This window comes from Fragaria vesca, linkage group LG2, assembly GCF_000184155.1.
Source record: "Fragaria vesca subsp. vesca linkage group LG2, FraVesHawaii_1.0, whole genome shotgun sequence".
NCBI classification, from domain to species: domain Eukaryota; kingdom Viridiplantae; phylum Streptophyta; class Magnoliopsida; order Rosales; family Rosaceae; genus Fragaria; species Fragaria vesca.
In genome coordinates, this window is record NC_020492.1 from 22,893,812 (window position 1) to 22,908,366 (window position 14,555).

Sequence of the window (14,555 nt, forward strand, 5' to 3'; positions counted from 1 at the left end):
CTCAATCCCCACCATATACTGCAACAGTAGAAGTGTGGAACCAACCATGCTTCTTTGCCATTCTTAGATAAATCAGAAAACTATACAGTAACGAAATCCCCGAGGCTATTAAGTATTAACTGAGCTTAGCATCTCATTTCTAGACAGGGAGGATCATTCCAATTATACAAGATTAATCAGAAACCTAAAACCCAATAAGCTCACCGTCACAGGCTTCACGTTTTTAGTGCCTGTTGACAGCAGTACTGTAATGGCTTTAATAAGCTCCAAGCTACTCTTTAACCCAAGAAATTAAAAAGGAGCTCCAAGCTACTTAGCTTGCAGAAATATCACAATGGCGTGGCCGTGGCTAAGTTGAGCAATAAATTGATAAGTAACAATGGGAAATATGATGAGTGAGACGAGCCACATTGTAACATGTTACAAAGACTAATTCACAATACAATGCAACTTTCAAGCAGTACATGCAGCAGATATTTGAGGTACACACATACTCAGCATATCAAAGTGCATGAGATTTACATAAATGGCACTCGGGGATACAATGACCTAAGTATGCTGTAGTTCTATTGGTTTTATCAATATATTATGCAAACAGCTTGCTGCTTCCACTCTCTAGATGATAGTTCCTTGTTAAACACTGAAATCTAGCATGTGATAGGAGAGGCTGCTACTAATGGAAGTAACTCACTGATCATTCATACAGATTACACATCGCAGAGATTTCCCTTCAATGAGTAAATCAAAAGCTTTGTTGATGTCTTCAAATGTCACTTCATGTGTCACAAACTCATCCAGTTGTAGTTCCTGATGAGATGAATAGCTAAAATGTTAAAAGGGCATCCAGGTGTAAGTTAAGCTAAAAGCAATTAAAATAAACAGTCACTGTTAAATCACCTTGTTGATGTAGCGATTTAGGAGAATAGGAATATCCGATTTGGGTTTGAGTCCTCCAAATATGACTCCAGTGAGGGATTTGCCAGTAGTAAGGATATCACTTGAAGAAATAATCACCTGTGACCCTGGCTTGTCCACTCCTAACACAATTGTTTTTCCCCAACCCTGAAAGATAGTTTGTATATTGTTTACGCGTGTTGCTACATACAGTACATACATCTAGGGAGAGAGACAGAGACAGAGACAGAGAGACCTTGCGGCAGCAAGCATAAGCTTCTTGCACCAATGATGCCATTCCCACACATTCAAAGCAATAATCTGCACCGCCATCGGTCATCTCAATTATTGACTGCCACAGAAAGCATATCCATCCTCAGAAATGAACTATTAATCTCTAAAACAACTGCGCATAAGAATACTCTAGCAAATGATGAATTATCCACATACTAGGTGCATAGTTCTAGAGAAAGACCTCACTCGCAGATTTATTCTCAGAATTTGCAGCTTTGACGAAGTCAGTGAGTCCAAACTTTTTCCCTGTGTCAATAAGAAAACAATTTCATCATTTGAATCCCTTGTGAAATGAAAAAACATAGCATGGCATACTCCTCCTATGACGAAGAGCATCGCTACTGTGCATTGGCATGACTACAGAGCTCTTCACTTCCTATAGTGGCAAAAATCAGATACTTCCGATAAGATCCACATACCAACTTCAAATTTGTCCTCGTTCACATCCACGCCGATAATTCTTGTGGCTCCACAGAGTCTTGCTCCCTCTGCAACCTGGATATTTAGCATGGTTGTGAGCACTGTCACAGTTAAACATCCGCAGGAGGAAAGATGTATGAAACATATAGACTAAGATTGCAAATGCATACAGCTAATCCAACTGAACCGAGCCCAAATATAGCCACTGTTGATCCTGGCTCAACATTTGCTGTTCTACATGCAGCACCAAATCCTAAAACCAGATTTGTGATTAAATTTTGGTTAGATGACCATGTAGCTTGTGAGCCCCAAAAGGATGGCATTTGTAAACACAATTGAAATATAAAGTTTACATACCATCACATCCAAACAAGAAAAGTACCAGAAAACAATATAGATTTCAGGTCTACCTGTTGATACTCCACACCCCAGAAGGCCTGCAGCCTTAGATAGAGGTATTCCAGAATCAATCTTTGTGACATGGGCTATGTCTACCACTGTATACTCACTAAAACTAGACACAGATAGGAAATGGTATATAGCCTCGCCGTTGAGGTCTGTGAATCTGCTTGTCCCATATCTTGGCATAAAAGGCGCGGTCCGTGAGGACTTGAAGGGTAGTTTTGAACATAGGTTGCTCTTTGGTGATTTGCAATCTCTACATTCTCCACATTCTGCCAAGAATGTTGGGATGACAGTATCTCCTTCACTTACCTCATTGACATCCTCCCCAACACTCTCCACGACCCTACAAGGATTGATCTAAAAGCATATCAACTCTCTGACCAAATTATGTTGCTGTATAACCTTTACCAAATTTATGTGATCCTTAGTCCGCATACTTTAGTGCATTAAGCCATTGAGCATGATGAATGTTTTTCTTATTAACAATTCAATTGAAGACAACAAAATGCCAATGACAGCTACGAAACTAACAAGGTGAGCTTATATGGTTTTGAAAGATGAATTAAAGTGACAAGAGTGTTGGAGTGGCTCACCCGACAGCTTCGTGGCCGAGAATTCTAGGGAACATTGCTGCAGCAAAGTCCTACAACCAAACCACACAATGTAAGATAAGCATCCACAGCTAGTTAATCTATGTATTCTGAGGGGATGGTGCTCAAAATAAATAACCTTAATCCTCCAGAACAAGATATCACTGTGGCAGACAGAAGTAGATATAACTCGAATGCGGACTTCACGAGGCATCGGCGGTGCCACTATGATCTCTTCGATCACTAGCGGCTCACTTGGCCTCCGACACACCGCAGCTAAAACACAATCAAATAATTTAGCAACCTATCAGTTTCAGAGACCATTCATCAAAAACTCAACTACTAAAATCCTACCTCTGCATCGAATAGACTTCCCTCTACTTCCACCGCACACTCTCTCAGCCATGGCTGCCACAATGTCACAGTCTTTGATCGTCTAAGTCGACTGTGTAATGACTACTTGTTTGGATTAGACGGCAACAGGAAATGGCTCAGACCTTTTGTCTTCTCCTCTTTGGGTAAAGTGGGCCCGGGTTAGGGCCCAGAAATAAAAATAGAGAAACCTTTGGACCGAAACTATTATAACTTTCGGATCTGGATCCGCCACTAAATACAAAAAGGCACCGGCTACGCGCGTTGGTATGATTACGCGGGGCAATAATGACTTTCCATCTCTATTTTTGAGTGTTTATCAGAATTAACTGTTGACCAAAAAATAGGATCCCGGCGGGGTCGGAAGTATTGTAGGCCTGATTAATTTGGGCTTATAGGTGGGCTTATTTTATAAATTTATAAATTGGGCTGATCCATCATTACTTCCCTGGCTGTCATCATCATCATCAGAATTATTACTCTTGTAGTTATCCAGATCTTAATCTTGTTCAACAAACACAAAATTGGTTTTCCTGTTAATATTTCTTATCCAATCTAATCTTAGTCTAATCTGGTATAAAATCCTATTCCAATCTTGTCTGCCCTACCAAACGCCTCCGAAAGGTATATAATTATTAGTACTTATTTCCGGTGTGGAGATATGTTTGCTTAATTTCTAGTATGTTCATTGATTGATGACATGCAACTTCATCTGAAAAAATGGCAGATCTATTCTAGCACGAATATGGCGGTCAACGTCAGACTGATGGAGTCGACAGTGGTCAGGCCAGCGACGGAGACACCTCGGCAGTCATTGTGGCTCTCGAACATGGACTTGGTGATGCCCAGCATTCACACTCCTTGTATTTATATCTACAATAAGCCAAAAGGTGCAGACAAGGTCGACATGGCTGTCCTCAAGGACGCGCTCAGCAAGGCTCTTGTGCCCTTTTACCCTTTGGCCGGCCGCCTGAAGCAAAAAATGGACGAGGGCGACAAGGGTCGACGTCGTCTCGAAATAGATTGCAATGCGGAGGGAGCCTTGTTTGTTGTGGCCGATAGCAGCTCTTGCATAGATGACTTGGGCGATTTTGCACTCACTCCCGAGTTCGGGAGAGGGCACCTCCCTACCGTTGATTATTCCGGCGGTATATCTTCTTATCCTCTGTTGCTGGTTCAGATCACCTACTTCAAATGCGGTGGAGTGGCTCTTGGTGTTCGCCTAGATCATCATGTAGCAGATGGATTATCTACTTTTCACTTTATAAATACATGGTCTGATATTGCTCGTGGTGCGGACATTGCAATCCCACCAACGATCGACAGGACATTACTTCGTGCTCGAGATCAACCTCGGACTTTACTCGACCACAATCACCACATTGTATACCAACCTCCTAATGACCATGGAACGACTGGGGCAGAAACAGTCGTCTCGGTTTTTACATTTACCAGGGAGCAGCTCAACATCTTGAAAGCTATGTCGACCATGACTAAGGAGGAAGACAATGAGATGAAGTATACGTCATTTGAGGTGTTTGCAGGTCATGTATGGAGATGTGCTTGCAAGGCACGTGAACTAGCTAATGATCAAGAAACCAACTTATACTTTGCTGTGAATGGAAGGACCAGACTGCAACCCCCACTCCCACCTGGTTACTTTGGTAATGTGATTTTCAGAGCCGCAGCAACAGCCGTAGCAGGGGATCTAATATCAAAACCACTATCGTATGCCGCATGCTGCATTCACAATGTTGTGGTGCGTATGGACGATGACTATCTTCGATAAGCACTCGACTATCTTGAACTTGAGCAGCGTCGACTTCGGGATCTAACAAGCCTTGCTCATGGGACTCATGTTAGGTGCCCTAATCTTGGATAGCAAGCTGGTTTACGCTGCCCCTCTATGATGCTGACTTTGGATGGGGGCGACCGATTTTCATGGGTCGTGCTGGGATATTTCGAAGTGAAGGGAAGGCATACATGATACCAACCGCTACTAATGATGGAAGTTTATCGCTGTGCATCAATCTGGAGTCCCAGCATATGAAATCATTTTCCAAGTTGGTTTATGACATATGATCATTAAGTAACGAGGAAGATCAATCACAAGATGTTTGAGATGTTAGAATCATTTCATGTGTGAGATGTGTATGTTTAGTAATTTGATGGACTAGTATTCATTTATATTCTACCAGGTCAAATTTATTATGATGGAGAGATTAAATCAAGGGAATGACATGTATATATCCTGTGAAAACATGTTTTAATCTATTTTCTTAATTAGTTTATCATCTCAAAATATTGAGAAAGTTTCTTTTTCATATCATGTTTTATACGAAAATTTATTATACTATCTTATACTACTCTCAGATCGAGGTGCTCTATGCGACTATGCATATGAACTTAAAGCTATGAAAAATGTGTATACAAAAACAAGAGGTCCAACTCGATCGCATCCCAACAATACAATGAAGAATGAAACATTCCCAGATCGTTTCAGAAGAAAAAAAAAACATTCACACATAAGATGATCGGTTGCTTCTGAAACACGGGTGTGCCTGCAGTTACATGCTTACATTAGAGATAAGCAAAAACATTCAAGTATTAGATACTGGTAGCAAGATATAAGACTTCAGTTCCTCGATTGAAATAGTACCATCAATTGTAGTTGTTATCACTTGGTCATGGAGTGCAAATACAAGGTACAGATTTATCTCTCAGAAGTTAGAACTATGTAAAAGAGATTTTTCATGAACAGTGTATCATTTACAACAATGTAGAGAGACTTCTCATTTCTCAAAATTTAAAAAGTAAGAGCGATAATTCATTTTTCATTATATTTCCTTAATAAAACATCCTACATAAAGCTATTCTGTATAAATTTGGATACCTTGTTGTGGCTACATGAAAGATGCCGAGCAGAAATAAGGGACACACTACGTAAAGCAGTTACCCCACCGTCACAGGGCCATCTTGTTTCATCTTAATGAGGCTGCTTTCTATGTTTCTCAAGACCGGTTTATAGCTGCCATACATTAGATGAAATTTATCTTGCAGCCTTGCATGGAACCTATAAACACAATAAGATGAATAGAGAGATGGAGAGGAGAGAGAAAAATACAGGCGTGCGAGCCCATTATATGCTTGAGTGGTCTGTTGGAGTCTTGCTGAGAGCTGTAATTCCTCAGCCGATAATGCCTCTGCTTTACTCTGTTCTTTTGCAAGTTGATCCTAAAAGAAAACGCAACCCCAATGATAAAGCTTATCAGCAAGGCCTAGGATATATAGCAAATTGAAAAACTAACTGGATTATCATTTCACAACAAATAGATAACTCTTGTAATTATACTTAAACAAGCTGTTATAGTGCAGTGGCTGATTCTCTACCTCTTAACAACCCAACAACATCCATATAGAATACGAAATTGGAGAGAACTCTATCGATGATCAAATGTGACACTAAACCAGACTAACCTTGATAGAGAGAACTTCAGTTGTATATTCAGCTGAACCAGTCTTGTTAGAGCCATTGTTATGGGAGTCAAGCAAACCCTTAGCCTGGTCAGTCCTTAACTTATCTAAGATTCCTCGGAGCTCTTCATTTTGCTTAAGACAGTCTTTCACCTGCAAGTTTACACGAGGGGCAATAAGCAAAACAAAATAGATGTGCACATATCTAAAACTGATTTCTACTCCCGCAACAAATCCTTAGTTATTCCACACGAACACGCTGTTTCATACATCCATCTCCGATTAGATGGATTCACCAATATATCAGCAAAAGTAGCTTAAACAATATCACTCATTTTCATGCACAACCGACAGTTTTTTTAGCCTAGTTAATGGGAAAGTAAACGACGAAATATTACTACAAAAAAATAATTCATTTGATAGATGCACAGTCAGCCAGATACGCAATAGCAGAGTTCCTTGAACAAAGCTATATTCTGTCAATTCTCATCAATTCAACCACCAAATGTACCTGATTCTCCCAGTGGACAGCTATGCTCATAGCCTCCTGATGAGAACTAGAAAAATTAGAGTTCTCCTCAAAAAGCCTTTCTATCTCGGAAGATTGGGAATCACTCTGCCAACATTTGCAAAAAAAGTGAGTTTGCTGTGAAAACGAATATACACAAAAGGATACTCATGATAGAAAAATAAATTGCCGAGACTACCTCCATTAAAAGCTTTTGTCTACTGCTTTCCAATTTCTCAATCACTACAGCCATGTCATGCATCTGCTTCTCAAGTATCTCTTTGTCTTCCTGTTCATGAATGCATTAGCCAGTAAATCATGTATCAAAGCATTATTAATTTGAGACCAACAAAACCGAGAGAAGGCAGACATAATCAATCAGTCATAGTATGGTCATAGTAACCAATTCATATTCTGATCAATTGTTACTCAAATTAATACCCCATTGAGTCCAACCTCTATGTAATCCCCATCCTTATTTTTTCATTCCCTCATTCATAGAAAAAGATAGTATAAACTTTCCGTAAAGATGAACAATCAGGCTAATAACTTACAAATGAAAATCCCTTGCTGGCCACTCTGTCTGATTCTTCTCAATGCAAGAACTAGGGGTTAAGAACATAGGAATGACAACCAAAAGGTGATGCAACAAATTGACAGATCCATAAAGGGATCTAAGATATTGTACAACAGCCTAAGTTGATTAAATAAAAATACTTCATGGAACTAAAAAGCGAGAAGAGGTGCAACTCCGAGTACCTGAAGACTTTCTAGACAAAGCTGCAAGTTTTTCTTCTAATTCTTGATTCTCAGATGTGAGTATGGATGCTCGAGCTTGCTCCTCTGCTAGTTGCTGTCGTTCTTGCTGTCTCAACATTGATTCTTGCTACAAAATTTTCAGTGAGATCAGACAACACCAAACAAGCACAACTGCAGAAACTACACAAAGCTATTAAACAAAATCAATTTTCACCTGTAACTCGGACTTTAAATTAGCTAACTCGTTTTCTAATGCCTGTATCTGATCAGGTGGATTAGCACTTGAGTTTAGTGCACCAAGTGAGCCACTCATTGTTTGTTGTTGTTTCATATTCAGCTCAGCTCTCAGGGATGCTGCATCTTCCTCAGCCTGTTGCCAAAGAAGTAATCAAAAAGATAGTTTTTAGCTATTACAAGGGAACTGGGAGAGAAATAAATTGCGTACTCGATACTGTTCTTCTTCTGCGTCCTTCAGACGCTTCTTTAGCATACGCAGCTGGGCGGAGAGATCCTCCTACACTAAGAAACTGGACTGTGAGCGACTATACGAAATCAACAGGGAGGAGACAAAGCACCAACCAACATACACACACACATCACCCGTGCAACAACTGCCGCATCTTTCTCCATCGCGACATCCTTGAGAGCTTTCCTCAAAGACAGTACAGTATTTTGCTCCTACAATCACAGCAAAGCCAAGTAAACAGGGGCAGCCTTAAAAGGTGAGGACGTTAAAAGGTGATAAACTTTACCAGATCATTCAAACGTTTCTGCAGCGCAACACTCCCGGCTTCCTTTTCTTCAAGCTGAAATATTTAACATGAAAAATATAATTAGGCACAAAACTGACCAATGCCCCCTCCTGAAGTGAAAACTTGGAAAAGAAACAAGCACAAAAGTAGTACCATGGAAGCCAAATTCTTGTTTTGTTCTTCCAGTTCAGCATTCTTCCTATCCAAGTCTCTTATCTGAGAGACTAAAGTACTAACATCATTCTGCACAATCCGTTTATAAAATCGCCAAAATTTAAACCAAAAAATCACAAATTGTTAATGAAAATTATCATATATATATATATATATATATATATATATATATATTTCTCCATACCTCAGAGAGTCGATTTGCGCTCTCCGATTTTCGCATTCCTCCAACATCTGCGAACCGAGCAACAATATTAGCAATAATAATAATAGAAGACAATTGTGTAGCAAGGTCACATAGAATAAGTTGAATGACGGACCGATAGGTGGGATCTGGGAGAGATCGGGGCCCGAAGAAGTTTTGCTCAATCTTTCAGCAGCTCGCTTTTGACGAATTTCTTCCAACTGAGCAAAATTGAAAATTCAAATAAGGAAGGAAGGATCGGAACGGCCGGAAACGGAATTATATGGGCCGATACGCGGGGCAATAATGACTTTCCATCTCTTATTTTGAGTGCTTTATCAGAATTAACTGTTGCCAAAACCTTTGGAAACTCACATCTCTGAGAGAAGCAATGGAAGAGAACGAGGCGAACGCAACAGTAACAAACCCAAAGACGACGCAAGAGCTAGCAGTGGAAGGCCAGAAGCATCTAGAAGAGACGATACAGTCAGCTTTCCAGATCCTCTCCTCCATGAACGACGAGCTCTGTAACCCGCTTCTCTGGCCCACCGATTCCTCCGCCGCCGGGAACGGACATTCTTCTCTCCCAAACGGCGTCGTCGTTCATAGCGATTCGTCATCTTCTGAGAACACCAACACCCAAAATCACGGAGACTCTAGCGGAGCTGGCGGAGCCCTTGAGGAGGCTCGGTTTCGGTACAAGAACTCCGTGACGGCTCTCCGGGCTGTTCTGGCTGCCATTCCTGATTCTCACAAGGTGAGCTACTCACTCAGAAAACCCTTTTCTTTCAATTTTGTGCCATTTCAGATTTTCCAGGTGCAATTTGAAATTTGTGCTCTTGTTTAGTATAATTTGCTTGAGAAATACCAGTCAGCAAATACATTGTAATGTATGTGTCTAACTGCAACAGTACTATTTCTGAAATATGGTAAAGCTAATACTGGAAGTTGCTCATACTGAAACAGGAAAAATCTGAAACTTGTTCGCCTGCAGACGAAACTGAAGTTGAGAAGTTGGAAGAGCAAGCCTCCAATTTGAGAAAGGTATTCATTTAAACTACACTATCTCGTATGTCTAGAAATAGATGTTTGCTTCCAAGGGATTAGGTTTGTAAGTGAAGAATAGCCTTGTTTATGTACCTTATTGCGGCACAAGTAATTCATTTACCGTATTGTTTATGTAGGAGCTTGTGAAGAAAAATGCATATATCAAGGTTCTTATAGATCAGCTACGAGATCTTATCACCGACATATCAACCTGGCAAAGTCCTTGTTCCGTCTGACTTCAAAAGCACGGTGTGTGTCTTATAATGGATGCTAAAAATTTCTGGAATGATTATGGTGTTTTAGAATCTGTGAAGCTTCACATGGGGGAAAAATTTCATATAATATGAGAGATACAGTACTTTGTTAGTCCTGATAACTTTGATATTAAGATTTCAGATTAGCTTGGTTCTTCTTCTATTGTTATGTATTAGATGTATCATGTATGAAATCAGCCATGCTGTTTAACCATTTATGGAAATTGGGCTAGTTTTGCATCAAGGCTAATCTACTTACGAGTTAAGAGGCTTAGACAACAAAAAAGTAAGAGAATGAGAAGAACCACTGTAAATAATAGCCGTCCTTTACAAACACTAAACCACAATATATTGCAACTATGAAGGAGTACATGTAACAGAGATATGAGGTACACATACTGGACTTGTTAGAAAACTCTGTAGATGGCAGTTCCTTATTAAACAGTGAAATCTTACATGTGAAGGACAGGTTGTTACTAATAGGAAGTAACTCACTGATCATTCATACAGATTACACATCGCAAACATTTCCCTTCAATGAGTAGATCAAAAGCTTTGTTAATGTCCTCAAATGTTACTTCATGTGTAATAAACTCATCCAGTTGTAGTTCCTGATGCGATGAAAAACTAAAATGTTAAAAAGGGCATCCAGGTGTGAGTTAAGCGAAAAACATTTACAGCATAAAGTTACTGTTAAATACCTTGTTGATGTAGCGATTTAGGAGAATAGGAATATCTGATTTGGGTTTCAGTCCTCCAAATAAGACTCCCATGAGTGATTTGCCAGTACAAAGGATACTCGCTGAAGGAATGCTCACCTGTGACCCTGGCTTGTCCACTCCCAACACGATTGTTTTTCCCCAACCCTGAATAGATTACATCAAGTATAACTATGATTATATGAGAAAATCTACAGCACTGTGAGCCAACTAGAGCTGTAAGATAATACGATACACACGCACTTAATATATAGAGCAAGCAAGAGATAAGAGACCTTGCGGCAACATGCATAAGCTTCTTGCACCACTGATGCCATCCCTACACATTCAAAGCAATAATCTGCACCACCGTCAGTCATCTCAATTATCACCTGCCATAAGAAACATATCCATTTCCAGAAATTAACTATTAATCTCTAAAACAACTGTGTATACACTAGAAAATAACGAATTATCCATGAACTAGGTGCATAGTTCTAGAGAAAAACCTCGCTCGCAGATTTATTCTCAGAATTTGCAGCATTAACGAAGTCAGTGAGTCCAAACTTTTTCCCTGTGTTAATAGGAAAACAATTTTATCACCATCCTTGTGAAATGTTACAAACATATAGCATTCAGATGCCTACTCCTCCTATGTCGGAGGGCATTTCTACCATACACTGGCATGAGTATAAAGCTCTTCAATGCCTAAAGTGACTAAAATCAGATACTTCTGACAAGATCCACATACCAACTTCAAATTTGTCTTGGTTCACATCCACACCAATAATTCTTGTAGCTCCACAAAGTCTTGCTCCCTCTGCAACCTGGAAAAATTAGCATGGCTGTGAGCCTTCTCATAATTAAAAATCTGCAGGAGGAAAAGAATTATGAAACATCTAGACTAAGGTCGAATGCATACAGCTAATCCAATTGAACCAAGCCCGAATATAGCCACAGTTGATCCTGGTTCTACTTTTGCAGTTCTCCATGCAGCACCAACCCCTAAAACCAGATTTGTGATTAAGATGGAACGTTGTAATTTGTAAACACAATAGAAATATGAATTGCAATAAACCGTCAAATCAAAACAAGAAAAGTACCAGATAACAGTACAGATTTCAAGTCTACCTGTTGATACTCCACACCCCAGAAGGCCTGCAGCCTTAGATAGAGGTATTCCAGAATCAATCTTTGTGACATGGGCTATGTCTATCACTGTATACTCACTAAAACTAGACACACATAGGAAATGGTATAGAGTCTCGCCGTTGAGGTCAGTGAATCTGCTTGTCCCATATCTTGGCATAAAAGGTGAGACCTTGAAGGGCAGTTCTGAAGATGAACACAGGTTGCTCTTTGTTGATTTGCAATCTCTACATTCTCCACACTCTGCCATGAATGTTGGGATGACCGTATCTCCTTCACTTACCTCATTGACATCCTCCCCAACACTCTCCACAACCCTACAAGGCATAAACATTGATCGAAAAGCATTTCAACTCCATGACCAAAACATGTAGGTTTACGCAACCTGACCAGATACATCTGATACTGACTCAGTATACTTTCAGTGCATTAAGCCATTGAGCAAAAGACGAATGTTTCTCTAATTTCAGTGATCAAACTAACAATGTGTGCTAATTAATGTACGCCAATGATTAAACTAACAAAGTGGTCTAATTTGGTTTTGAAAGATGAATTAGAGTGACAGTGTTGGAGCTCACCCGATAGCTTCGTGACCGAGAATTATAGGGAAAATTCCAGGGAAGTCCTGCAACAACAAAACCAAACAAGATATGTTAAAACTCAATCGCTTGTTAATTGGTCCAAACAAAGTGTCACGTTGTGCTAAAGAGATAACCTTCATTTTCCAGAAGACGATATCACTGTGGCAGAGGGAAGTATATATAATTCGAATGCGCACTTCATGAGGCATCGGCGGTGCCACTACGATCTCTTCGATCACTAGCGGCTCACCTGGCTTCCGACACACCGCAGCTACAGCCACGTAACATAATCAGATCCACCATTCATCAAAAGTCAACGAATCCAAAACTAACAGAAACAATTTCAAAGTGAGTAATAAGAACCCACCTCTGCATCGAATAGGCTTCCCTCTACTTCCACTTGACACCTTCTCAGCCATGGCTTTCAAGAAGACACAGTCCTTGATTCTTTCAGAGCGTGAATGGCTAATAATATGATTATTCACTGTCTAGTTTGTACGATAATAAAGGCAAACAGAAAGATGTAAATGTGAGTAGCTGAGACTTCGCTGGCTGGGATTACTTGATGACTAAGGGATGGAGAATATAACCTGCCACAGTTTTATACGATTGGCAGAAACGGTAGGTGGGTTTGGACTTTGAAAGTGACAGTCTTCATTTGGGGTTGGCCGTTAGCGGCATTGCTTAGCTTTGTGCTTGTCTGCTACTTAATTTGGCTTTCGGCTCCGCGGAGGTTCTTCCGTCCACCAGTTGAGTTTCACCAAGTTCACGTGTCAGCATCATAACTTTTCGTTTCAGTCAAGTCCAAAAGTTAACTAACAATAGTTTTGAAAGAAGAGGTTATGATGCTGCCACATCACCTTGGTGAAAACTCACCTGGTGGACATGAAGAATTTCCGTCGTCCGGGACCGTACATGCTGATTTGTTGATAACCACCCGCAGAATGATGCACATGCTTTTGTCTATTTCTTTCTAAGTGGGTAATATGGGCCCTCTTTAGTGAGGACCGGGCCGAAACGCAAGATCTGTGTAGCCCAAGCCCAACCTATTTTAATATTCCTACAAGTTTTAATTTTTCAACTGTTATCTGAACGATTTTCCGACTCGTCAAACAACTAGCTTCGTTTCCGTCATATTTGGTGGGAAAACAAATTTGGGTTAAACTCTTCAAAATGGTCTGAACTATTAGGGGACTGATAGAATGATACTCAAACTTATAAATGTATAATGTGATACCTAAACTTATATTTTGGTATCAACAACGGGTGTGCATCCAAGATTATAGAATATTCCGTTTGTGTCTTGCATTTTAGTTTTCTTTTATCATTTTAAAAATTGACGGAGCATGGTGGGCCTAGAACAATAAATTTGTTTATTTAACATACTACAAATATATAAATCTATCCTCTTTACTCAAATATATAAATCTATCATCTTTACTCAAAGGTAAACAGTTAATTTTTCATCATTGGAGAATCTATTGATACAAGATTAGATTATTTATCAGAAGTTAGACAGTCTTATAAAAAGTTACAGAAAAAAGAGAAAAATTAAGAAAACTAAAAGAATTTTGATCTAAGCTTCATAGAAGTACTAATTTTTATTGGGATATTATCTATCGGATCTAGAAAAGGATCTATCAAGTAGAAGAGGAAGTCAAAATTCTCAAAGAGACTTTCGTAGAAGATCAAAAACCCGTTGATTATTTGAGCATCAGTTAGATCCGCCCTAACTGGTATCAGAGTCTGCTTTGCTCAAAGGCAGGTAAGAAAAAGGTTTATGCCACAAAGTTGGCTTCTCTTGACAAACAAAAGAGAATCAAAACTTAAAAATTATCAGTTTTATTGTACTGCAAAATGAACTGATAAGTGGGAAGTGTGTTTTCATATAAGGCATATTCAAGAAAATCAATACTCCATTGAATACGTTTGTAGAGTATTAAATACTCTCTACGACGAACATATTCATCTCCATAGAGAAATCGGAGTAGAAAAGCTTAATC

The 14,555-nt window shown here is 39.6% G+C and overlaps 4 protein-coding genes and 1 pseudogene across 5 annotated transcripts; 2 read left to right on the forward strand and 3 right to left on the reverse strand.

Moving 5' to 3' along the window:
• Positions 1–418: 418 nt before the first annotated feature.
• On the reverse strand, positions 419–3,074 carry LOC101300020 (alcohol dehydrogenase-like 7-like). The gene is made up of 10 exons (XM_004291207.1): positions 2,958–3,074; positions 2,743–2,879; positions 2,607–2,656; positions 2,019–2,356; positions 1,779–1,861; positions 1,608–1,683; positions 1,370–1,434; positions 1,151–1,246; positions 898–1,062; positions 419–807 (listed from the first exon to the last, which is right to left on the reverse strand). The coding sequence occupies exons 1-10, from the start codon at positions 3,007–3,009 to the stop codon at positions 688–690; spliced, it is 1,182 nt and encodes a 393-aa protein (XP_004291255.1). The 5' UTR covers positions 3,010–3,074; the 3' UTR covers positions 419–687.
• A 646-nt stretch (positions 3,075–3,720) lies between these two features.
• LOC101300591 lies at positions 3,721–5,057 on the forward strand (annotated as a pseudogene). Its single transcript, XR_184032.1, has one exon. The product of XR_184032.1 is annotated as a shikimate O-hydroxycinnamoyltransferase-like (transcript).
• An 870-nt stretch (positions 5,058–5,927) lies between these two features.
• Positions 5,928–9,141, reverse strand: LOC101301649. The gene is made up of 15 exons (XM_004292875.1): positions 9,121–9,141; positions 8,960–9,044; positions 8,827–8,873; positions 8,622–8,711; positions 8,469–8,522; positions 8,317–8,394; positions 8,162–8,230; positions 7,931–8,086; positions 7,717–7,843; positions 7,512–7,546; positions 7,157–7,246; positions 6,961–7,065; positions 6,453–6,602; positions 6,100–6,209; positions 5,928–6,003 (listed from the first exon to the last, which is right to left on the reverse strand). Exons 1-15 carry the CDS (start codon positions 9,139–9,141, stop codon positions 5,928–5,930), a joined length of 1,293 nt encoding a protein of 430 aa, XP_004292923.1.
• LOC101310857 (mediator of RNA polymerase II transcription subunit 30-like) lies at positions 9,106–10,497 on the forward strand. The gene is made up of 3 exons (XM_004291244.1): positions 9,106–9,580; positions 9,790–9,867; positions 10,008–10,497. Exons 1-3 carry the CDS (start codon positions 9,215–9,217, stop codon positions 10,104–10,106), a joined length of 543 nt encoding a protein of 180 aa, XP_004291292.1. The 5' UTR covers positions 9,106–9,214; the 3' UTR covers positions 10,107–10,497.
• Positions 10,498–10,542: 45 nt separating this feature from the next.
• LOC101297401 (alcohol dehydrogenase-like 7-like) lies at positions 10,543–13,251 on the reverse strand. Its single transcript, XM_004291198.1, has 11 exons — positions 13,143–13,251; positions 12,920–13,036; positions 12,687–12,823; positions 12,550–12,596; positions 11,954–12,288; positions 11,745–11,827; positions 11,574–11,649; positions 11,332–11,396; positions 11,119–11,214; positions 10,826–10,990; positions 10,543–10,735 (listed from the first exon to the last, which is right to left on the reverse strand). Exons 2-11 carry the CDS (start codon positions 12,969–12,971, stop codon positions 10,616–10,618), a joined length of 1,176 nt encoding a protein of 391 aa, XP_004291246.1. The 5' UTR covers positions 12,972–13,036; positions 13,143–13,251; the 3' UTR covers positions 10,543–10,615.
• Positions 13,252–14,555: the final 1,304 nt, after the last annotated feature.

What these genes read in the sequence shown, in the direction of transcription:
- LOC101300020 (XM_004291207.1), bottom strand. Translation starts at nt 3,009, where the DNA reads ATGGCTGAGAGAGTGTGCGGTGGAAGTAGAGGGAAGTCTATTCGATGC. An exon ending in GAAGTCTATTCGATGCAGAG is followed by an intron (nt 2,880 to 2,957) that starts GTAGGATTTTAG and finishes ATTGTGTTTTAG; the next exon opens with CTGCGGTGTGTCGGAGGCCA. An exon ending in GGGGTGTGGAGTATCAACAG is followed by an intron (nt 1,862 to 2,018) that starts GTAGACCTGAAA and finishes ATCTGGTTTTAG; the next exon opens with GATTTGGTGCTGCATGTAGA.
- LOC101301649 (XM_004292875.1), bottom strand. Translation starts at nt 9,141, where the DNA reads ATGGAAAGTCATTATTGCCCC. An exon ending in AGAAACGTTTGAATGATCTG is followed by an intron (nt 8,395 to 8,468) that starts GTAAAGTTTATC and finishes CTGTGATTGTAG; the next exon opens with GAGCAAAATACTGTACTGTC. An exon ending in GACAAAAGCTTTTAATGGAG is followed by an intron (nt 7,066 to 7,156) that starts GTAGTCTCGGCA and finishes AAATGTTGGCAG; the next exon opens with AGTGATTCCCAATCTTCCGA.
- LOC101310857 (XM_004291244.1), top strand. Translation starts at nt 9,215, where the DNA reads ATGGAAGAGAACGAGGCGAACGCAACAGTAACAAACCCAAAGACGACG. An exon ending in CCATTCCTGATTCTCACAAG is followed by an intron (nt 9,581 to 9,789) that starts GTGAGCTACTCA and finishes ATACTGAAACAG; the next exon opens with GAAAAATCTGAAACTTGTTC. An exon ending in AAGCCTCCAATTTGAGAAAG is followed by an intron (nt 9,868 to 10,007) that starts GTATTCATTTAA and finishes TTGTTTATGTAG; the next exon opens with GAGCTTGTGAAGAAAAATGC.
- LOC101297401 (XM_004291198.1), bottom strand. Translation starts at nt 12,971, where the DNA reads ATGGCTGAGAAGGTGTCAAGTGGAAGTAGAGGGAAGCCTATTCGATGC. An exon ending in CTCGGTCACGAAGCTATCGG is followed by an intron (nt 12,289 to 12,549) that starts GTGAGCTCCAAC and finishes TATGCCTTGTAG; the next exon opens with GGTTGTGGAGAGTGTTGGGG. An exon ending in AGAATAAATCTGCGAGCGAG is followed by an intron (nt 11,215 to 11,331) that starts GTTTTTCTCTAG and finishes TTCTTATGGCAG; the next exon opens with GTGATAATTGAGATGACTGA.